Source organism: Branchiostoma lanceolatum, chromosome 9 (genome assembly GCF_035083965.1).
Source record: "Branchiostoma lanceolatum isolate klBraLanc5 chromosome 9, klBraLanc5.hap2, whole genome shotgun sequence".
Classification (NCBI taxonomy): Eukaryota; Metazoa; Chordata; class Leptocardii; order Amphioxiformes; family Branchiostomatidae; genus Branchiostoma; species Branchiostoma lanceolatum.
In genome coordinates, this window is record NC_089730.1 from 1526662 (window position 1) to 1551411 (window position 24750).

General features: G+C 41.5%; 1 protein-coding gene and 1 long non-coding RNA gene across 2 annotated transcripts; both read right to left on the minus strand.

The window, feature by feature from the left end:
• Positions 1–24: 24 nt before the first annotated feature.
• LOC136442537 (large ribosomal subunit protein uL11-like) lies at positions 25–21269 on the minus strand. The gene is made up of 5 exons (XM_066439454.1): positions 21104–21269; positions 19067–19140; positions 10233–10413; positions 2060–2259; positions 25–183 (listed from the first exon to the last, which is right to left on the minus strand). The coding sequence occupies exons 1-5, from the start codon at positions 21138–21140 to the stop codon at positions 178–180; spliced, it is 498 nt and encodes a 165-aa protein (XP_066295551.1). The 5' UTR covers positions 21141–21269; the 3' UTR covers positions 25–177.
• Positions 21270–22612: 1343 nt separating this feature from the next.
• On the minus strand, positions 22613–23650 carry LOC136442539 (uncharacterized). Its single transcript, XR_010757022.1, has 2 exons — positions 23122–23650; positions 22613–22905 (listed from the first exon to the last, which is right to left on the minus strand). It is a non-coding gene; the product is annotated as an uncharacterized lncRNA (long non-coding RNA).
• Between the last annotated feature and the right edge of the window lie 1100 nt (positions 23651–24750).

Here is a 24750-nt window from a genome sequence, read left to right on the forward strand (position 1 = left end):
ATACAAAGCCAGGAGACACCAGACTCTTGGTAATGTGACATTTTATTGACATGTTGAACTTCAGGTAGACAGGCACTTTGATGTAATGTTCTCTTGGGGTTCAGCCAACAGAATGTTGGTACATTTTGCCAGCCTGTTGGTCCACATGTTGATGTCACATCAGAGAAGGGCAGCCTCTCATTCCTAAAACACAAAAATGCGCTTTTAAGTTGTATGTAATCAGCATGTCTTCCAGAGACATGTAAGTTGTATGCAATCAGCGTGTCTTCCAGAGACATGTAAGTTGTATACAATCAGCATGTCTTCCAGAGACATGTGAGTTGTATGCAATCAGCGTGTCTTCCAGAGACATGTAAGTTGAATGCGATCACCATGTCTTCCAGAGATATGTAAGTTGATGAGAGATTTGAGAGAAGTAAGTTGAATGAAATCAGCTTGTCTTCCAGAGATGTGTAAGTTATATGCAATCAGCGTGTCTTCCAGAGAGATGTAAGTTGTATGCAATTAGTGCGCCTTCCAGAGAGATGTAAGTGGCATACAATCAGCATGTCTTACAGAGACATCATTTGTAAACAGTATGTAATCATTTGGCCTTACAGATATGTAAGTTGTATGCAATCAGCGTGTCTTGCAGAGACATCAGTTGTATGTAATCAGCGTGTCTTACAGAGACATGTACATTAAGTTGTATGCAATCAGCATGTCTTTGAGAGATGTAATTTGTATGCAATCAGTGTGTCTTCCAGAGAGATGTACAGTCAAACCTTCCTATAGCGGTCACTCAAGGGACTGGCCAAAACAGACCGCTATGGACAGGTTGCCGCTTTAGAGAAACGGCCGATTAATTGATCACGAGCAATAAGTGGCACATGGTTTCAGTACATTTATTTACATACAGTCAAACTTGGTCTAACGCCCACTTCCACAAGGCTACCATCAGCTCAAGATGACTGCTTTCGGTCGGTCCCGATTTTTCCGTGACAAGCCCAATACGATCCATCAATCCGCTCCCAATCCAACCAAAATGTTGCCCAAGACCATTGCGTCATTTTCAATTGTGCGGCGACATCATTTTTCTGCATAAAATTGCAGAATATCAGCCTGTTTGGGTTGGATTTTTGACGGGAGATTTTCTAGAAAAAACAAGATGGCGCCTGCGAGGTCATAGGGTTTTTGGGATAGTCTACTGTAATGTGGGTGGAGCTATTGTGTGGGGTATGATTTTACTCAAAATCAAATAGTACAAAATGTGAACTTATTTCGTCAAAACAGTTTTTTGAATAAAAGAAATGGATAGACAAAGAATGGATGACTTTATAACCTTTTTAGAAGATAAAAGGCGTCTGTGTTTATTTAACAAACTGCTGCTAGTGAAGTAACCCAAGTAAATAAAGCGTCTCCAACATGTACAGGCCCACTAGGACCGCGCGCAAGAGGCTGTGTTTGTTTGAAATTTTTGGCTTCTTAGCGGTTTTGGAAATTTGAAACCCACACCAGGAGCAAAATAAAACCATAAACAACATTTTCATTGGTAACAGTGCTATAATGATAATATTTTTCTGTCGAATTGGCGATTTGAAAGAAGGATCCCGAATCTTGTGACCGTCATCGGCAGTGTTTCTAAACCCGCGGGACCGAAAACCCTGTGGCCACGACCGCATTGGACAGGTGACCGCTTTAGAAGAATTCTTATTGCTTATGTCAATGGGAAAAATCCAAGGGACCGACAAAAAGTGACCACTATGGGCAGGTGGCTGCTATGCAAAGGTGACCACTAATACAGGTTTGACTGTAAGTTGTATGCAATCAGTGCGTCTTACAGAGAGATGTAAGTTGTATGCAATCAGTGTTTTAAACTTAAGGGACATGTAAGTTGTAAGCAATCAGTGTGTCTTACAGAGAGATGTAAATAAGTTGTATGCAGTGTCTTAAGTTGTATGCAATCAGTGCATGTGTTTTACAGAGACATATAAGTTGTATGCAATCAATGCATTACAAAGACATGTAAATGTATGTACACAAATCTGGCAGATGTCAGAAAACAAGCCAGTTTTCTTACCTCGGGAACCTCGTACTCTCCCTCGTTGATCTTGTCGATGACGTCGTGAGGAGGCAACCCGTCTACCGTACAGCCGACCGACTGCGCCGTGCCCAGGATTTCCTTCACAGTTCCCTCCAGTTTGCGGGCGATGGAACGGGGCCGCATCTGACGAGCGATTTCCACAATGTCGTCAAAACCAACGTTACCGTTGTGCAGGACTGAGGGGGGACAAAAAAAAACAAGTTAATCAGAGATGGCAGACTTCAACCCTAATCACACTACTCCTTCAGGAGGTGACCCTCCTTCCCAGAGGTAATAGTACAACCATTCTTATGCAATCACAAGAGCAACAAGAGTTTGGAGAGCTCGTATCTCCATGAAATATTCTGTTTATGTAAATGACCAACACATTTACATAATATATGCTTCGTCATAAATATAGAATACAACACGGGGTATTCCGCATCACCCGAGGTACCAGCCCGACCGCGGGTCGGATCGCCTATCATTTTCCTCTTAGATGAATTACGCCACTTTTGCATTAATTATGCAAATTACAGTGGTAGAAATACTTTTTTTCAGTGCTCTTCAATATTGCAGAATGTCAAATTTTTTTCCTGCAATTTGAAAATATTTTCTACAAATACACATGCCTAAATTCTACAACCTTCTCAACTTAATAATGCCTGCTTATTTACATTACAGTCAAACCTGATCTAACGACCACGTCCAAAAGACGACCATCGGCTCAAGACGACCGATTTCGGTCGGTCACCATTTTTTCCCCCATAGACACAAGCATTGAGCAATGTGTCCATGACGACCACTTGTCCTCTGTGACCACGACCGGCCCTAATCCGGACCTCAAGCGACCAAAGCGTAATCTAAGACGACCACGTCATTTTCAAATGTGTGGCGACGTCAGTTTTTAATGGTAAGTTGCGGGAAATCGGCCTGTTTTGCAGCGATGAAATCCAAGATGGCGCCCGTGGTCACAGGTCATTGGGATAGTCTACTGCAATGTGGATGGAACTATTGCGTGTGGTGTGATTTTACTCTACATTCAATAGTACAAAATTTAAACTCATTTCGTCAAAAACATTTTAAAGCTTGACTTGATAACATTTTGTTCTGAAGATAATAAGTGGATGTTTTTTTTGTTTTTTTAACTGCTCACCCATGCCTCTAGTGAAGTATCCTAACTAAATAAACAATGCGTTTCTACATGTACAGGCACGCTAGAGGCTATATTTCTGTATTTCTCGGCAGGTTTGGGAGTTTAAAACCCACAACAGGAGAGAAACTAAACCATACACGATCTTTTCATGGGTAACAATGCCATAATGATCTGGTAATTTTTCTGCTGAGTCGCCGATTTTGTGAAAGAAGGTTCCCGCTTGTGGCGACCATGTGCCCGGTAAGAACACTCGCCAGTAAACTTATTTTCTGACCTATTCACGGTGTAAACAGAATTGCAGTTGGTGTTGTTTACATGAAAATTGTATTTTAAAACGTCAGTAGGGTGTCGGATACTCAATCCAAAACATTGATCCTTTGTTTTGTAGCAAAATGCCCCATTGTTATGCGGTATCGACTCCATTCACATTAGTTTTTACAGACAATGCCGATGGTAAAAGTGACGCCGCTCGCCACAAAAATAAGCGAATTTTCATGAATTTTAGCAAAAAAATCCAGGAAAATAGGGAAGAAATATCGTAAATGTGGAATCCGAAAGCGGTATGAATTATGGAGACGAGCTTTGCTGTTAAACGATTAAGTGCATCTTGTTTAGCATTCTTGTTAATAAATTATGACATAAACGTTGAAATCGGTGCCTCTGTCTTGACTTGTGAATCTCTATTTGTAAAAAGACCATGTGTCCAAGACGCCCGAATTCTATCAGTCCCCTGGGTGGTCTTCTCATACACGTTTGACTGTATATTTAGCTTTGCAACATTGCTGTAACGTTAATTCTTTATTCTCTCACTCTAGCTTTGATTATCACTAGCAAAGTTTTAAAGAGGAATAACATGCATGTGTGTGAAAAATATTGAAATTAATAGCGACAATTGCAACAGCAAAAGCATATTTATTCAATATCAATCAATTCAAATATTCGTTTGATTATTTCAGTATGTGTATTAAAATTAAAAACAAATTCAACAGCCGTCCTGATAAGGAGGACAAGGGCATTATATCCTTGCGAGAAAAACGTGTTCTGATTCGTATCATAATCAATAAATAAGATCGCACGACCTGTGACACAGCCACGGCCCACAGAAAAAATGACAAAAACCGAGAAAAAAATGTAAAATTCAATACAAAACGCCTTTACGCAAACTTTGGCCTCTGTGTAGTTTTTTGTATAAATCTGAAACATCGCTATCGGTTTCAAACATCGGTCTCCGACTACGGTCATATGGGGAGAATCCAGAGACGGCCCGGCGATGTTAGTTTTTCACGGTGGGTGCTCCCCTCCCCACTGTCTCGGCAAATGTTCCGCCTTTTCCACACAAGGCGGTGCTCAATGTCTATCCGAGTAGTTCTCAACCTCATCGCTGCCATCTGGGCTTCAAGGACCAGGGGCTAATGTAGTGGCCACCGTTTCGTTCCTTCTGTACATACATACTTTACGCTAGAAACATCCGGGAATTGTTTTCCCGACTTTTGCCGACCTCGAGATCGTGACCGCAGAGATTAAAGAGAAACGCACCGAAACGCCGCCATCTTGCGCGGCGCTGTGGGTTTCAGTTTATATTTACAGCGCCGCTAGTTTGCTTACTAGTAAGTCTATATAAATTATAATCTCCTGAATTGAGAGCCATTGAATCCCGATCTGATTTTTTTTCTGCAAAATTGCAGATTGTTTAATTTTTCTTCTGCAATCTTGAAAATCTTTCTGCATTTTGCAGCTTGCAGACGGGTATTTCGAATGCTGCAAATTAGGAATATATTTGCATAATTGGTACCTGTTGCCATATGCATAAACTATATCTAGGGGTGGATACCGGTTCGGCTGGACCGGTTTGGACCGGAAAAACATGCAAGAACCGGGTCAAAAAAACCGAAAGTCGTGAACCGTTTTTTTGGACCCGGAAGTCGGAACAAAGTAGAAATATTTGAATACAGTTCAGCGCTCATGAGTGCGACTGGATTAGTCGCATATGTGACCAGTTTTTTGAGAATGCGACTAGATTTAAAATCACGGTCGCACGGTGCGACAATCAAAAATTAAGACCTGCGCCAGGATAATGGCTGCAGAACTAAGCGGTAAGCTGAAAAAATTATGTATTCCAACGCTACCGCGAAAATCGTCGGTGAATTTTTTATCATGTTCCCACACCCGCGGTACAAAAACTATTCGTTCCTAGTGGCAAAGTTACCCATAGAAATAAAGGATATAAGTTTCTCTCTTTTGTGATGTATTTGTTCGAGTTGTAAAATGTTTCAAACGCCATAAATTTGCCGAAAGTGAGCCGTGAGCTCGCTCGGGGTACTGGAGGGCGTCCATGTTTGCCGCTCTCTCTGGCTTAGACCGCATGCGCAGCAGAATGAAAAGCCTGTTTCCTGCGGTCATCTTTACATACGTTCAAGCAATAATTTTACGATAAAAAAATCAATGGATCAACTCAAGTGGAGTTTTATCCCCAAAAATATTAAATTTTCGTTTTGTCATTGGCATCTTTTCAAAGCTCATGACCTGCCCGTCATTTTGGTGCTACTTTTATTCTGTTGCGGTCTAAAATGCGCAGCGGCGAATCGCAGAGCTTTCCCCATGCGGTCGGCCTGTCATTGGATGGCCACGCCATGCGGTCCTGACACGCGAAATTTGAACTGCGCATTTCGAAGGAACCGAAGATATTTGACGGGGCCGGCACAAACAGATCATTTTTGATACTATTCAGCAAGAATTTCAAGGATGTTAAAGTATTTTGGATTTTGTAAGACAGGGTGGGGGTGAAAAAAACGCCTGTAAAATGTTGAACTTGATGCCAGCAGTGAAGTTTCAAATTATGGAATGTGACTTTATTTGTTTTGGTCATGAAACCAATAGATAAGTTTTTGAGTTATCTATTCATTTATCATTCAAGGTTACAGTATGTGAATCATTACTTGCCTTGTTCCAAGTAAAAAATACCATTGTGTATTTTTCAACTTGTTGAACTTGAGGCACCGTGGCCCCCGGATAGGGGCCAGCCGGCGAACCTATGCCCAATTTTTTCGAAAATCCCAATATAGCATATATCACTCAAGCTTATATATGTGCATCACATTTGTAAATCAATGGAATATAAACCCTACATGCTCTTGTACATGTTTAGCATGTGATGACAAATAATGTTCTATACTAATAGGGGTATTTGGACAAAAAATTGAAATTGATGCTAGCCATTCACAATTTAGCTTATCAGAGAGAGCTCACTGAAAGAAACAAGATGGTTTTTGTTTGAAGTGAATCGGATGTTGTACATGTGTATGGCCGAGGTACCAGCAATCAAAGTCTTGATTTTGGGCGCCTAAGGTTACGGATTTTTTAAAATAAGCTATTTTTATCGTTTTTCATACCATTATATCTCAAGAACAGAACATCACACAACCAGCAATTCACATTTACAAGTCTTTATTCTGACCTTGTATAAACATCAGCCTCCTTGCACTGATAGTTCCTGAGTTACGGAATCCTGAACTATGGCAAATATTGACATTTCAGACAGGCATGTCAATCAAGATTGTCGAGGTCCAGACCTGAACCTAAACCTCTGGACCTGAACCTGGACTCGAACCTAATCGAGCCGAACTGGTATCCACCCCTACCCCTTAAAAAATATATTGTGTTTCCTGTTACGGTCCTGAAAAAATTAGGGTCGGAAGGTAGGGATTCCCCCCCTTTTTTTTTTACTGTTGACATCAAATGCACTGACTGTTTGCCTCACACTAACAGTGCTTGGGCCAACGGTTAAACCTCCTCACCACTGTACTCAATTCGCATGTGGTTAAACATGCGCTGTATGGAGGGGGTAAACAAAATCTAATAAAAGTACCCCCGGAATAAAATTATCTATTGGAAAAGTGACAGGTGAATTATTAAGAATATACAGTTGCTTTCTCACTGCCATCTCATATACAACATTTGAAAACTTAGGTAAAAAACTTTTCATACAATAATGTAATGAATTTGAAATATAGAAGTATAGTGCACTATCAATAAAAACAATTTAAAAAAACTAAAAACCTTAAACTGGTCTTGCTATCATACTATATTCATAGCAAACCTGTATCAACATAACTCATTTTATACTACATTTATCAGTAAACATATACCACAATTTCCCACCAAACCTCGTCCAATTCCGCCTGGTTGGGAAGGGAAATTAACTGAATTTTACCATCAGAAATGCTTGTTTAATTTTTCAAAATCAATATTAAATGTTACGAAGGTCGCTACAAAACTACTTCAATCGTCACAAATGCGATCTACATTGACCAGATGCCAGAACTGTGGGCGGAATTCCCGCCATTTGGTCATCCTGCAGTCAGCCAATTAGAGCACATCATTTCATGACGCCAACCAATCAGTGCTTAGAAACACGCATATCATTGAGCAAGAAAGCTGGTGGCTCCAGCGGTCGCCGGCAGTCTCCGCTCAGTTTTGTTTCACTTCACAGCGTAAAATACGATTCATCTACGCTACCTAAGCAAAATTTTCACGGGAAAAGAGTTAAAGGAATAGATTCTCCGCCGAAAACGACCACATATGATGGCAAATCGCGGCAAATCACAGCGTAGGGGCTCAAATGCTCGGACTCAAATACGTAAAGTCTTCACATATTTTCGCTGGTATTCTTTCATTGAGATTTGAAAAAAAAAGGGTTTTCAATGTATGTCAAAAGCACCGATATCGATTGTTTGCAAGCACAACAATAGCAAGAAACAAAAGAGTGATTTTCCGACGATAGACGGCCGCCCGACGCCCGTAACTACAAACTATGCAAAGCCAAAAATGTGGTGTGTATCTCGATTTTCTGATTTCTCGACAGATTACGTGTGTAGCGGTCGGGAGTAGCAATGCCGCTCGGCTATTAAGACTTCTGCCAAGTCCAATTTTTTCCTAGTTTTTTTGTGCAAAAATACAAAGAAAAGACCCTAAATTTCGGCCGACACCAAAAAAAGGCTAGGGTCGGGGGGTTTTGCTAGGGTCGGTCGGGTACCCGGAAACACAACATTTTTTTTCCTAGGCCTAATGGAAAACACTGCAACTGTAGATTTTCCTCATTAGTTATGCAAATCAAGTCCCAATTAGCATAATTTGCACTTCATTGTGTACATCTCTGTCTAAGCTAACTGTATACTAAATATCATGGAAATCCATCGTTCCTTTGTTCAGTTAGTCTCCTTAGAAGATTTTAACAATAACGCCCCTGCAGTTCCAGAGCAAGCTGCTAGGGGGCCCAAACCCACACCAGGTCTTCATTACACTACAAGCTACATGTGTATCTGCCACAGAAAAATCAAGACCATAGCACGTCTAGGTCAAGAGATACAAAAATGGAATTTCTGCTGCAGTACCAAGGTCACATACCAGGGGGCCCAAAATTGACCTTGAATTTCGGCTTCACAACACCTGACCACATACCAAATATCATTGTAATCCATCAAGAGGTTCTTGAGTTCTGCTGACTACAGTGGTCCGGAAACACAGACAAACAGACAGACACACAGACACACCCAGCGTTCGAAATACCCGTCTGCAATCTGCAAAATGCATAAAGATTTTCAAGATTGCAGAAGAAAAATTAAACAATGTGCAATTTTGCAGAGGAAAAAAATCAGACTCGGGATTCAATGGCTCTCAATTCAGGAGATTATAATTCATATAGACTTACTAGTAAGCAAACTAGCGGCGCTGCAGATATAAACTGAAACCCACACTGCCGCGCAAGATGGCGGCATTTCGGTGCGTTCAGACTGCCTGGTGCTACTTGAGGTCAGTTTTTTCGGGGGGTTTCGACCCTTTCCGTGATAACTTCGGAGACGAATCATGTGAGAAAATGTCAATTTCGTGCATTTCCGTCAACCCTCGCTAATCTCCGCGGTCACGATCTCGAGGTCGGCAAAAGTCGGGAAAACAATTCCCGGATGTTTCTAGTATGTCGCAAGCATGCGATTTCTTCGGGGCCTGATCATGAACTCAGGGCATGGGCGCGATGACAGAAGGAACGAAACGGTGGCTGCTACATTAGTCCGTGGTCCTTCAAGCCCAGATGGCAGCGATGAAGTTGAGAACTACTCAGATAGATCTAGAGCACCGCCTTGCGTAGAGAAGGCGGGACATTTCCTCCTGTGCCGAGACAGTGGGGAGGGGGGCGCCCACGTGAAAAACAATATAATAACATCCCCGGGCCGTCTTGAGGGCCGATTGTTCGAACTCGGAGTTCGATGTTTAAAACCGATAGCAATTCTTCAAATTTATAAAAAATAAAATTACGCAGAGGGCAAGGTTTGCGCGAGGTTTCTTTATTTTGAATTTTTCATTATTTTCTCGATTTTTTCAAATCTTGTAATTTTTTCCGTGGGCCGTGGCTGTGATTTTTGTTACCACGGGTCGTGCGATCTAACATTACGCATCAGAGCACGTATTCCTTGCAGGGATATAATGTTCTTTTCCCCCTTTTCAGGCAGGTTGTTGAATTTTTCAAAATTTTAATACACATACTTAAATTATAAACAAATATTTGATTTGATTAATATTGAATAGATACGCTTTTGCTGTTGCAATTTTCGCTATTCATTTGAATATTTTTCACGCACATGTATGTTATTCCTGTTTCAAATTTTGCTAGTAAAATTTAAAGATAGAGTGAGAATAAAGAATAACAGCAATGTTGCAAAGCTAGATATGATGTAAATATAAGTATATATAGGCATTATCAAGTTGAGAAGGTGTCTTGTGTATTTGCAGAAAATATTTTCAAATTGCAGAAAAAAATTTTGACATTCTGTAATATTGCAGAACACTGAAAAAAAGTATTTCTACCACTGCACACCCAAAACTATATCTCCATTTTTCATGGAGATAATTAAACTATTAGAACCCCGTGGGATACCGTAAAATATGGACAGGTGCAGAACACCTGAATTGAATGTTATTGCGGCCCAGGTATGACAGAAAGGAACAACCAAAGGTACCCACTGTTTTTCTGCTTCTTGCGGTCCCTTGGAGGTTCCTTAAGAGCTTTGATGATGAGGGAGGAGGCTGAAGGGACCACGGACACCTTAGCTTGTCTGTTCTGGATGGTCAGCTGGACGGTGATCCTCAGACCTTTCCAGTCCTGCGTAGCCTTGGCGATGTCATCTCCAACCTTCTTGGGAGACTACAAGGATATAAACAGTACCATTGTTAGTTTTGCTATACTCCTTCAATACATGTACAGTCAAACCTGCCTATAGCGGTCACTCAAGGGACTGGCCAAAATCGACCGCAATGGACAGGTGGCCGCTCTATAGAAACGTTTGATTGACCATGACCAATAAGTGGCACATGTTTTCTGTACCCACTGAGAAACATTTATTCACATACATGTGCAGTCAAACTTAGTCTACCGACCACTTCCACAAGACGACCATCGGCTCAAGATGACTGCTTTCGATAGGTCCGGATTTTTCCACAAGCAAATTAAGTCGAAGTCGATTCATCGATCCGCCCCCAATCCGGAGCACATGCGATCAAAATGTTGCCGAAGACAACCGTGTCATTTTCAATTGTGCGGCGACATCATTTATCAGCAAATAAATGTGGATTTTCACGGTAAAATCAGCCTGTTTGGGTCGGATTCCTTGCCGGGAGAAAAAAACAACAGCTGCAAGATGGCGCCTGTGAGGTCATACTCATAGGGTCATTGGGATAGTCTACTGCAATGTGGGTGCAGCTGCAATGTGTGAGTTATGATTTTACTCTACATTAAATAGTACAAAATGTAAACTTATTTCGTCAAAGAAGTTCTTTGAATATAGAGAACAGAATATATAAAGAATAGATGACTTCCAGTGTTCTCGCCAGGCCTTTTCAGCATAGGGGCCCCCTATGCTGTGATTTGGACCCCCTATGCTGTGATCTGGACCCCTATGCTGTGTTTCAACCAGCATAGGGGTGTTTCTTTCTGGGACAAACCTTGTGACCCTTCATAAATCTTATAAAAAGTTCATATTTGGCTTTAGAATGAGGCAGTGACAGAGGAAAAAGTCTTCTTCACAAAATTCATCCCTCAAAATGCATGAAATAAAGTCTCCTTGGGTTATGAATTTACAAATTTTCCGGGGGAACATGCCGGACTCCCTACTCTGGTCATGTCTTCAGCACTCCATGCGTGACTTGCACCGCATAAAGTTGGCCTTCTGTACCTCTGACCCCTATGCTGTGAAAAAATTCTGGTGAGAACACTGACTTCATAACCTTTAAAAAAATAAAGGATAAAAGGCGTGTTTTTAACAAACTGCTCGCCCATGGTACTACTAGTGAAGTAACCCAAGTAAACAAAGCGTCCCGCTAGGACCGCGCGCAAGACTGGCTCTGTTTGTCTGCAAATTTCTGGCGTCTTCGCGGTTTTGGAAATGCAAAACCAACACCAGGAGCAAAATAAAACCATGCACAACATTTTCATGGGTAACACTGCAGCTGTAGTGACATTTTTTTCTGCCGAGATTTGAAAGAAGGTTCCCGAATCTTGCGGGGACCATGCGCCGTGACCGTTATCGGCAGTGTTTCCAGACCTGCGGGGCCGAAAATCGTGTGGCCGCGACCGCGTTGGACAGGTGGCCGCTATAGCCTAATTCTTAATGCTTATGTCAATGGGAAAAATCCAAGGGACCGACAAAAAGTGACCACTATGGGCAGGTGGCCGCTATGCAAAGGTGACCGCTAATACAGGTTTGACTGTACCAGGGTTTTTCTAGAAAAACCAAGTGGGGTATGGCGGAGTTTTATAGAATTTTAAGTGAAAACGGGGCATTTTTGGCTTCCTGAGGGGCGAAATAACTGTCAGATATGACATATGTGACCTGGTAGCATCCCTGGTCATTCCAAATGTTATGATTGTCAGAGGATCTGCTCAGGGTAAGGATGCTCAGGGTAAGGAGGCACATGGTCAGGGCAAGGGGGCGCAGCACCCCTGTTTAGATTAACCTGGTACCCCTGATATACAATTGGTGAAAACTGGGTATAGCCATTAGGGTAGGATTAGTTTTTAACAATTCACTGGTCCTATAACTTTAAGTAGGGTTGGGGCAGAGCCCGAAATTTGTTCTCCGGGCCCGTCAAAACCGAAAAATTTAACGCGTACGATCTGATATATAACGGTGAAAAATCGCTTATATTTTTGTTCCAGTAGTTGAAGAAGCTTCTTAGATCAATATCTGTGAAAGATTTACTAAAAAAACGTCAACCATAAGCGAGAAATCGCCCCTCAGGCTACACACGTTTCACACTTGGGGAGGGCTGGCTTCCCGCCGATCCAAAGCGTTACGTCACTCCTAAACAAGAAAACAAGTCTCCAATTTGTAGCCAACATTACGAGCTACAAAATGATACAAGTGGCCAGCTTGTGCGACTTCCATGGGTGAAAATTTTCACATTTTAATTTTTAAATTTGAAATTACGGACGAATGTACCCTGTGAAAATTTTTTAGCCACTGGTATTGTTGGAAAATTCAGAAGATTGTCGTTATTTTGGTACCGGATTCGCATATAATTGAGCCATTGTGGGCTCCGTAATCGGGTGATACTTTTACCATCGTGAGCCAGTTCTGGAAGCCACCAACCGCTGTAGTTCGGAGCCGATTACGTCAGCATCGGGCCGAAATACGGACATTCTCATGGTGCTGATTATATGGCGTTTGCATTCAGGGTGACCCGTGAACCCGGCGGGGACACTTGAAGTTACCGGCGGGAACACTTGAAGTTACCGGCGGGGACACTGCGCAATACCGACAGGAACACAAATATTCCCGAGTTTTCATTCTGAACACTGCGGGATAAGCAATTTTCAAAGTCAAATATCTCGATAAATTTGTACGTTGTGACCATAAAAAATGAACCTGATACTCAAGATAACATGATCTTTCCAATGGTATGTAAAACTTTGATGTACATCAAGGAATAAAGAAGTTGAAAAATTGGGATTTCAACCTGACTGTCTTGAAATTTGGAAAGTGACTTTCTAAATTTCAGGTGACTGGTGTTACTTCTACCACCCAAATGCCAGGTAATGTCTTTTTCCAAGTCTTTACGTAGTTTTATGTGGGGTTGGCACTTTTGACACAGGAATGAAGAGAGTGAAGAGGAGGAAAGTGATGAAGAACCAACAGAACTGCCAGTGAAAAAGAAGACGAGACTACATTTTCTTTTTGCCGTTCATAACTTTGTAGTTTTGGTACATAAAGAAAGAGAACTTCTGTAACTTCTACCCCTAGTTGTGATCAGCATGTAAATACATTAGGGGTGGATACCGGTTCGGCTCGATCAGGTTCGAGTCCAGGTTCAGGTCCAGAGGTTTAGGTTCAGGTCCGGACCTGGACCTAAACCTGATCCTGTCTAGTTGATATATTAGCATACTTACGTAATATCAAACCAATATGTATTTGAATCTTGCACTTATTTAGGCACACCACTATAAAAAAGGCGGGAGCACAAGCAATCCTTTAGACACCAAGTAATACTCCTTTTAATCAATATTAACAACCGGGAATAAAGTATTTGAATAGGTCATAAAAAGCCTACATTGATGGTGCAGAACAATTGGCAATTCAATTCATTCAATACCTTCCTACATACGAAATGATACTAGTATGAGGGATTTTCGAAAAAATTGGGCATAAGTTCCCTGGCTGGCCCCTATCCGGGGGCCACGGTGCAACAAGTTCAACAAGTTGAAAATAACACAATGGTATCTTTTACTTGGAACAAGGCAAGTAATGATTCACATAACCTTGAATGATAAATAAATAAATAGATAACTCTAAAACTTATCTATTGGTTTCATGACCAAAACAAATAAAGTCTCATTCCATAATTTGAAACTTCACTGGTGGCATCAAGTTCAACATTTTTACAGGCATTTTTTTTCACCCCCACCCTCTGTCTACAAATAATCCAAAATACTTTAATGTCCTTGAAATTCTTGCTCAATAGTATCAAAAATCATCTGTTTGTGCCGGCCCAGTCAAATATATTCGGTTCCTTTGAAACGCGCAGTTCAAATTTTGCGCATCAGGACCGCGGCGCCGCCATCCAATGACAGGCCGACCGCATGGAGAAAGCTATCTGATTCGGGGCTGTCCATTTTAGACCGCAGCAAAATGAAAGTAGCACCATAATGACGGGCAGATCATGAGCTTTGAAATGATACAGGTAACAGAAGGGAAAATTTAATATTTTGGGGGCTAAAACTCAAAATGAATTGATTCATCGATTTTTGATCGTAACAATCATCGCTTGAACAGGTGTAAAAATGACCGGCTTTTACATTCTGCTGCGGTCTAAAAACATCATGGCCACCGATCCCGGCGGAGCGCACGGCTCACATTCCAATTCATCGGCAAATTTTTGGCGTTTGAAACATTTTACAAATCAAACAAATACATCACAAAAGAGAGAAACTTATATCCTTTATCCTTTATTTCTATGGGTAACTTTGCCACTAGGAACGGATGGTTTTTGTACCGCAGGTGTGGGAACATGATAGAAAATTCACCGACGATATTTGCGGTAGCGTCGCATATTTCAGTATCGACCCAAGTCCTTGGTCGACCTAAAACTGAACCAACAGTTATAGAAAGAGATGAATATGGACTTATTTCAGGCTAATCTAGTTTGATGCAAGGTTATTTTTACCCTTTTGTGGCCAGAGTATTGAGGAGATGTCTAAATATTCGAATACTTCTACTTTGTTCCGACTTCCGGGTCCAAAAAAACGGTTCAGGACTTTCGGTTTTTTGACCCGGTTCTTGCACGTTTTTCCGGTCCAAACCGGTCCAGTCGAACCGGTATCCACCCCTAATCTACATGTAGGTTATTTCAGCTGGATAGAGAAACCATACAAAAAGTAGATTTAGCTTTTGTAGTTGATTCAACTGTAGAAATAGTTCCAGACTGGAGAAGCAATGGCCGCCTGTTCCATGATCCAGTTGTCTGATTCTCGTAAAATTGAAATGCAATACATGTGCAATACAATAAATATTTTGCCACGCAACTGCCCTGCTACAAGAAAACAAAGTCCTGCAGTGGAAAAAAGGGGAAGAAACTTTCCCGCAAGATACAATTATTTTTGGTAAAATCTAAGCAAACTTATTATTACAGACATGTGTCGGAACCCAGGTGATTGTTGAGCAATATTTTATGGCTAAGTTTATGGCTAGAGCTGTGTACCGGACTGTACCGATACAGAACCAATTAGGCACAGGTCCAAAATACCTGACCCTGCTGTATTGGCACTGGACCTGACTCAGGGGATGACCACTTTGACAGATAAAATTACTATGAAATTACCGTGGCAGTGCTCTAAAGCCACTCTAAAGCACAGCAAATACATTTGCAGGGTGCGAAATACTTTATTGAGCCAGGTTGCACGAAGTGCAACCTAGGTAGAATGCTAGGTTACCCGTCAGAATTTCAGGTTGCCCCACCTAAAATTCACTGATTTCTTGAAATTATATTTTGTAAGTACTGTACATAGTATTACATAGCCTTTAACAATATAACTTGTGTTCAAATGTGTTTTTGTTTCCAAATAAAATTCAATGATATACAATGTAAATAAAACGCCACAACCCACAACAAACTAACTTAAATAATTCATGTGTAACAAGGCTATTTTTCTTAGTACAAATATATCCTTTTTCAACACCCATAGACTTTTTGCTTCTTGTACCTGTACACTATTCTCATCCCGCACATAAAAGTACCTACCGGGCATATTTTCAAAATCTAATAAAAGTACCCCCGGAATCAATTTACCTATATTTTTTATTGGAGTTATCAATGATACACATGTAGTGATGATGTACAAATGTATGATAATCACAAAATAGATACAAAAGTCTATGTCATTGTCCAGTTTTTATCTCACTGTCACAACATTTAAACAGCTTTGTTTATTCTATTATCATTGTTGCAACTTGTCGAGAATTTTTTAAAATCCCAGCTTTTAAAGTGGCTTCATCTCCACTTGTGCAATCTTTAATTTCCCCCCCCAAAAAAACACTAGCAACATTTCGTTCATAGAAATACACAGCAACTCAAACACTGCTCTCTACCGGTAATTGCCGGTAATGCAGATTACACGTCATTACTCTCGCGCAATCACGCGATATTTAGCGATAGTTGATGAATTCAACATGGCGGCCAAGAGCCGAGCCGCGCTCTCTTTCCGACGAATTTCGCATTTCAGGCACAATAAAACAGGTTGACTATGGATGCAAACGAGTGAAAAAGTATCGGTAACTTTATTAACTTGTTTAGTTGGGGGTCGATTTATGTTTGGTTTGGAAATTTACGAGAGTGAGAACGAGTGTGTGTGCACGTGTGTGCGGTGCGAGCTTCCTTGGTCCAAATTATTTTCTACTTTGTCTAATTGCCGCAAAATCGATTTCTCCGGCCCAAAATTTAGGTAGCGCGCCGCGCAACCTGGGTTTAGAGATAAGTTGCGCCAACCCAAATATTGTTGCGCTGCGCAAGTACGCAACCGGGTATTTCGCACCCTGATTTGCATGGCTGGAGTCAAATTTTCATCTGCGTTTCATCAAAATAATACCTAGCACAATCAAATATTATGTTTTTACCAGTTCAAACATGCTTTTGTCCTTATTGAAAATCTAGCAATTTCTGAACAAGTAGTTTAGGTACAGGTTCAGGTCCCGACCTGTACCTTAACCCATGTACCTGTACCTAAAATTTGTTTAGGTACACAGCTCTTTTGTAGGCACTAAAATTGTCACAATCAAACAGTGACCCCCAAACCGGAAGTTAATTTTTCCAGCGGTATTTTGGGTAATTTTTCCCCGAACTTTCACAAAAAAACTTTATAATGGTAATTACCTTCGCAAGAAGGTTATTCGTTGATGCTTGTCTGTGTGTCTGTTAGTGAACACGATAAGTCGAGAACGCCTGGATGGTTTGTTGTCATATTTGGTGTGTCAGTGTATATGTGGGAAATCTCAAGATGATTAGATTTTGGGCGAAGTACTTTGCATAATTAACGAGAAAAGTGTAAAAATGTGTTATATTGCAGCATTAGTCACTGTACCAGGCAGCTGAGGGAGCTCAGGCTGGCAGGCTGGTGACCCTGGGGTCATCTTCCAGAAGGCCTGGCTTCCCCCTCCTGTCATGTGGAATTAATCTATACATGATTTATATAAAGTCTGTTTCTTAGTTACAACACACATTTCCCTCCAAAATTCTGTGGTAGTCGTGATGGCAGATCTACTTGTTACCTTCGCCGAGAAGGTTATGCAGAGGGTAGCGTTTGTTTGTTTGTTTGTTTGTAGTGGCACAGGATAACTCGAGAATGCCTTGATGGATTGTCTTGGTATTTGGTATGTTGGTAGTTTTTGATGAGATCTGAAAAGGATTAGATTTAGGGCCCCCTAGCGGCTTCTTACGGTACTGCAGTGGAACTTCCTGTTTTGATATCTCGTGCTCTGGACATGCTATGGAACTTATTTTTGAGTGGTAGATAGATCTCTGGACAGAGAGTAAGTGGTGTGGGTTTGGGCCCCCTAGCGGCTTTTTTGGAAGTGCAGGAGCAGGTTTTGCGTCTGACTTTGAAAGGGAATAACTCAAGAAGGGCTTGATGGATGGTAATGATTTTTGGTAGGTAGATAGCTTGAGTGATGATGTACATGATTACACACTTCTTATGCAAATCAGTATCTAATTTGAATAGTTAATGAGGAAAGTTTATACATCCGCCAAATTCCATGATAGGACTTTGAAACATGTGACAACTGAGGAAGAGAGAAATATTAATTGATATGAACTATGCAAATGAAGACCTCATTTGCATAATTAATGAGAAAATACTATAACATGATGGCCTTGATGGATGGTCATGATTTTTGGTATGTGGATAGCTTGTGATGCTTAGTATGATTGGACTATAATTATGCAAATTAGATTCTAATTTGCATAATTAATTAGGCGACTTTAAAAATCCGCTTTGTTCCATGACATGACAATTCAAAATGTAACTGAGGAAGAGAGGACTGTTGATAGATAGAAAATATGCAAATGTGGGCCTTATTTGCATACTTAATGAGTAACTTCTATTATTTCACACTGGCAAAAGACGGCAATTTCATACATTTAATCCCACATGTGGCATTGGGACGTTATGTGAATGTGAACATCGTTGAATCAAATTATGCTAATAAGGGCCTCCTTTGCATAATTGATGATAAATTTGTTAAGCTCAGACTTTGGACATGTTATATTTTAAGACAATCAACTGGTATGATTTATGATTGATGAGAAACACTCCTAATACGTCAGTCATAAAGGTTAAAATCATTTGGCGAAGGTATGAGGTCGTGGAACTCTAGTTCTGATATGTTTTTGTACATTGTGTGTGAATCCCATAGAATATAACCCACAAACACAAACGCTAGAGCGTTGAGAATAGACTAACCCCCTCGCCCGCGCAGCTTATCCCCCGCCTTAACCAATATTTGGAAATTCAGGGCCGGCTAGCTATACAGGTGTCTGACAAGCTACTAGGGCTGGTAAGTCGGTCAAGCCGCTTCAAAGTCAAGACTAGTGGACCAATATCTACCCGCATCTACCAATGGAAAAAATCACACCTTTGGAAACATTGCACCGGCTCAATAAAGCCTGTACAGTAAGACATGCACTAGCCCAATCACATGAATCAGCACTTTCACCTGCCCTGGGTAATTAATAGGGCAAATGGGCTTGTCCGACCCGGCATGAATACTGACTTATTTCTATCACTTTTTAGAAACTGTGAAAACACTCACCAGTCCCAGTGGTCCAATCTTGGGAGCCAGGGAAGCTGTGGCGCCCACCTCTCCTCCTGTCGCACGCAGGTACACTAACAGGGAGAGGACACACATGCTGTAATTCTACAAATGTTCTTGTGGTTCTACTTTCGCATATAACCTCTCCACTGTAAGGACACCATGAAAACCTCTTTCCCCTCCTCAAGGAAAGATAAATTCCCTACAAAAACAACTGAACTTGCAGCAATCAATGCATCATGGTAGTAAGATCTTAAAATCTGAAGTTGCATTTTACAAAAATTATTAAATCAGAATTTTTTTTCCCTTTCGTACTGTACAGATCGGACATCTTTTACACATGATTCTTACTTTTAAACAAATACCTAAGACCCCCCCCCACAAAATTGAGTAGCATTACTCCTTCTTGGAGTGGTAATTAAATTTTCCTTATCCTGCTTTAGCCTCCGTTGCAGTCCTTTTCCCCGCAGCGTTTTTTTTTTCAATTTGCTTGGGATCCCGTATCCGCCGTGCCCCTGTGTCCGCTATAGACCCTGTGTCTGCTGCTGGGGAAGGACTGCGCTTTTTCGGCTTCAGCAAAGGCCCATCAAAAAACACTTATCACCATTGCCATGGATGTGCGAACTTCCCGTAATAAACACGGCCAGCACAGGGAAATCTTCACGCCCGCGTATCTGCTTGGGATCCCGTATCCGCCGTGCCCCTGTGTCTGCTATAGACCCTGTGTCTGCTGCTGGGGAAGGACTGCGCTTTTTCGGCTTCAGCAAAGGCCCATCAAAAAACACTTATCACCATTGCCATGGATGTGCGAACTTCCCGTAATAAACACGGCCAGCACAGGGAAATCTTCACGCCCCTTTGAGCAGCGACAACGTTCTAACAGTTGCCAAAATGTCTTTTCAAAACACGACGGACGGACACCTAAATGAACGAACCTTTCGCATTCTTTTCCTTTGTACATCCATTGAAGTTGCTATAATGATTTTGTGCTTTTCGTGCAAGGAAACGCGACTCAAACATGTCTTACAAAAGCGTGAGAAAGCTGCAATACTTTCTCCGCGCACGCTGCGCTAGACAATGGACGATCATAATCTAACCCCTGACCCTTTGTTGTCTTCATTGTCGTAAAAGAAACACTCTAATTATAAGATCTCTTAGCTACAACGGCTGAATCCACAGAAGATATCAGCAATAGAAAGAAACATCAGGCCACATTTGAGACAATTTGTAACTCGACTTTGAAGACAACATGATAATCATTTGCAAGGAAGCATGCATCACTTCACGTGGGCTTTGTGCAACGTAACATTTGAATTGTTCTTGCGGTAGTGTGAATTACTTCTCCCGGTAGTGTGAATTACTTCTCGCGGATACATTAATTGCCTTTGCTGAAGCCGAAAAAGCGCAGTCCTTCCCCAGCAGCAGACACAGGGTCTATAGCGGACAAAGGGGCACGGCGGATACGGGATCCCAAGCAGATACACGGCGCCCCCCCCCCCCAAAAAAAAAAAAATTGAAAAAAAAACGCTCCGGGGGGGAAAAGGACTGCAACGGAGGTATTATCCTGCTTAATCTAATTAATGTTTTCTCAGACCAGTTTATAACGTTATCATGACTATCATTGGACTAATAAAGTATACCAACAAGTATACATAACGCATGTTGGGACTTTTGGACTCGCACGCTAGTACTCAATATTATATACGTTGCGCTGCGTTGCAGCCGACCAATGATGAATGATGAATACTGTAGCAACTGTTACTAGTAATAGCTGAGGTGGGAGGGGGGCATCATAAGCAGCTGTAACATTCATGCCAATCTCAGTCTGTTACTACTCTCATAGGTTCTATGAGAAGCCACTAAAATACATCAGCAAATTCTACAGATAAAGTCGGAGAGGTCAAGTTGCAAGCTAGGACGAAATGTTCCAGCTTGCAACTCGACATATTGCCAAATTTTATGGGGGTGGGTATCTGAATTTTCATCCTACCAAAGTGACAACAACATTGCGACATCACAAAGCATTTGACGGCTTACCGATGGTAATCGCGGTAGGATCGAACTTGGGAGGCATTTTTCTTCAGTTTGGTTTGACGAAATGTTGTAAGTAACGTCGGTGAAGGTGTGGATGGGTCTGGATTGGACCCGACCAAATTACGGTGCACCTTCACGACGAGACGGGAAAGGGGTAAAAGAACGACTACCCACAATGCACCCGAATGCTAGGCACGACGTTTCCTGTCTGTGGTGATCTCCAAGCAGATGTTTGGAAGGAAAATTGTAACATTTCAACTGGCTGTCGAACTTCCGCGTCGGAGTTTTTTTGCAACGGTCTAAGGGCGTCACCATACTGATTTTTGGCGCCGTTTTGACTAATCTAGCAAGGAGGTTTTATCCTCCTTCCTAAAAAAAAGTCTGAAGTTTAAAAATGACTTTTTACCTCCTTAAATCTAACGTTAAAGTTAGCAGGTAGAATAGAAGATGAGCATCATTTTGAAGAATACGACAAAGAGAGAACTGAGTGTTATAGACTTATACGATCTTATACAACCCATGTTCCCCTACATCATACACCGAAGCAATATAGACAACAATATTAATGTTCCCCTACATACACCGAAGCAATATAGACACCGAAGCAATATAGACAACTACAGACACCGAAGCAATATAGACAACTTTATTTTAAATGAGTTTAAACAACCATTGATTATTATAATAACTTTATTGCAAGTTCATGCCCAAAGGCTAATTGCAGACAAACAAGTACATGGAAATACATGGGAATCAAAAATAGTTATCTAGTCTACTGTGAAAGTTCTAAGTTAACTAAGGTTGACTATGGTTGTGGTTGGGTTTGACTCCTTTTTTGAAGGCAGAGGAAAATAACCATATCTGCTTTTACATATTTGCCATTACGAAGAAGCGAGGAGAAGTCGAATCCATGTAACGTTACATGTTATAATTCCTGTAACGTTAGTAATTTGACAATGTATAGATGTATCTGTATACTTGTATAGATGTATCTGTATACTATTCTTTGTTTTCCGTCTTTTTTACCAAATTATTTCATTGGCGCCTCGACAGCTGCATGTTAGCCTCCGTTGCAGACTCCTTCCGGCTGTTTTCATTTTCTAAGTTCCAGTTTTACTATTACATGAGGGCCTGCATGCCCCTTTTCCGTAAGGCGTAATCAGGCCATTTTAGACTTCGTAATCCGTAATCAGCCACCCAAAATCAACGTAATTCGTAATCAGTACATTGGCCGTAACGCGTAATTGGTCACTTTGATTCTACGTAAAACGTAGGCCGTTACCTTTATGCAACGTAAAACGTAATCTACTAACAAAACGAAGGCTTATTTCCAGCAAAGTCTCCCAGCAATGTTGCCCCTCAAAATGCAGGAAATAGCATTTCAGAGGGTAAAGATCTCAAAATTTTCCCGTGAAACATGCGCCCAGACCCACTTAGTAAGTTGTCGCGCCTCTGGTAAAAAATATGTTCTGAGGACGTCGCCCCCAAATATCAAGCTGGAATCATTGTGTATTTTTCAATCAAAGAGATGCCATAAAACATAGCTTAGATTACCAGCCAAATGTGCCCCTAAAAATGCAGGAAATAGCGTTTCAAAGGGTAAAGATTTCAAAATTTTCTCGAGGTGCATGCCCACGGGCCCACCTGCGATTGTTACATGTACGCCTCCGGCGAAAATATGTCAGGAGGACAAACAATCTAGCAGAAACCCTTATGAACTTTTCATAAGTGCAGATATTGCCCCTCAAAATGTATTTGAGCGGGTCGAGATTTTACCATTTTCCCGGGTATTCTCTCGGATCCACCTACTCTCCAAGCAGAGCTAGGGTTTCGGCTGGTTTTTGACGTGTTTTAGGCGTTTTTGTCATGCCTTCTACTTTGTCATCGTTTTTGTTGTGTAGCAAACCCTTGGGTTTGCGACACAACAAAAACGATGACAAAGTAGAAGGCATGACAAAAACGCCTAAAAACACGTTAAAAACCAGCCGAAACCCTAGCTCTGCTTGGAGAGTAGGATCCACCTACAATCGCCGGGCCGCTCCGGCGCGATGTATGTCGGGACTAGGGGCATCGCGCACCATACCATTAAACTCTTGTATATTCTTTTCACTTATAGATATATCATCAAACATAGCTTAGTGTAACAGCAAAATTTGGCACTCAAAATCAAGGTTATAGCGTTGCAGGGGGTCAAGATTTTCACAATTTTCCCGGACGTCTCGCGCCTTCGGCGCTCGACGTGGTCAACGTGCGTTCAGCACTATCTTGCCGTCCCCTCCCATACGAAATTCACTGCCGCCGTCACGGCTACTCATTATAGTTACTAGTACGGTTTAGTGTGGTCATCAACAGATTCATTTTCACCACAATGAATAAAAAAAATTAATAGTTTTGATTCAGAACTAGATAGTTGAATCATGCGTTAAGTGTTTAAGTCGGTTGGGAAGCCTCATGATTTAACGTAATTCGTAATCGGCTCTGAAAATTTAACGTAATTCGTAATCGGCGGCAAACATTTTCCGTAATTCGTAATCACTACCCCCCCTGCAGGCCCTCTTACATTTTTTTTCTTGTTGTTCGCCGGCCAGGAATAAGAAAAATAAGATTGGCAATGAAAAAGCATTGCCATGGCGACGGTGTAAGGTTTGCTATTGATAAATGTTGGTGGCGTGGTTTGATACTATACGTGTGCACTTTAAATGATAGATTAGATTGTCGAACATCCTGTGACATGGACTTGGTATGGTCGTGATAATTGAGTGGTAGATTTTTATCTCTGACACTTTGTTTTTCCATGATGCTGGACTCTGTATCAGTTACATGTGTTGGGCCTTTTGGGTCTGTTTTCGACAATGACGAGATTTACAGTGAGTATACATCAACGGGGGGTGCCCTAACATGTCACGTTTTTTTTACGCACTCGAACTCACGGCGCTCCATTGCTGGTTGCCAGAGAATGGTCATGTTTTAATGAATGTATTTTGAACACGTTCATCTAAAGAACATACATGGACAAGAAATGTATTCATACTGTTCATGGGCCCTTCACGCTCCGCGTTACATGCGGAAGACGCTGTGAGACATTTTCACGAATGTACCTTCTGATTTAGTGCTACGCCAGATAGTGTGCCTAACTTAGCGCATCGGCTTTTTAGCGAATGCCCACAAACGCCCACTCTGGGGAAGTCCGCGCTGCACAAATCTTATTTTTTTGCTCGGAATATGTTTAGGTTGTGCTCCCATTAGTTGATCCTGAGTTTCAAGTCAATCCATCTATCCGAAGCTAAATAAAGCGAACTTGAAGATTCTTACCTGGCTTTTTAGCGAATGCCCAGCAAAAAAGGCTTTTTAGCGAATGCCCACTATATCAGCCAAAATATCGGCCATCGTGACGCGGGCGCTAAATCTAACACCATCAACATGTTCAACAAGTTGTCCCCTGAATGTGTATTCAGTTTTTGTACTGTACACGCCTGTAAAGTCACTTTATTTTACGAAATACACGGCGTGGGAATCCACGGCCCCGGACGTAAAAATCCAATATGGCGGCTCATTTGCATATTTGGGACAGGTTACCAGTGCCGCGGGCCGCGGCGTGTATTTCGTAAAATAAAGTGACTTTACAGGCGTGTACAGCACGGAAACTGAGT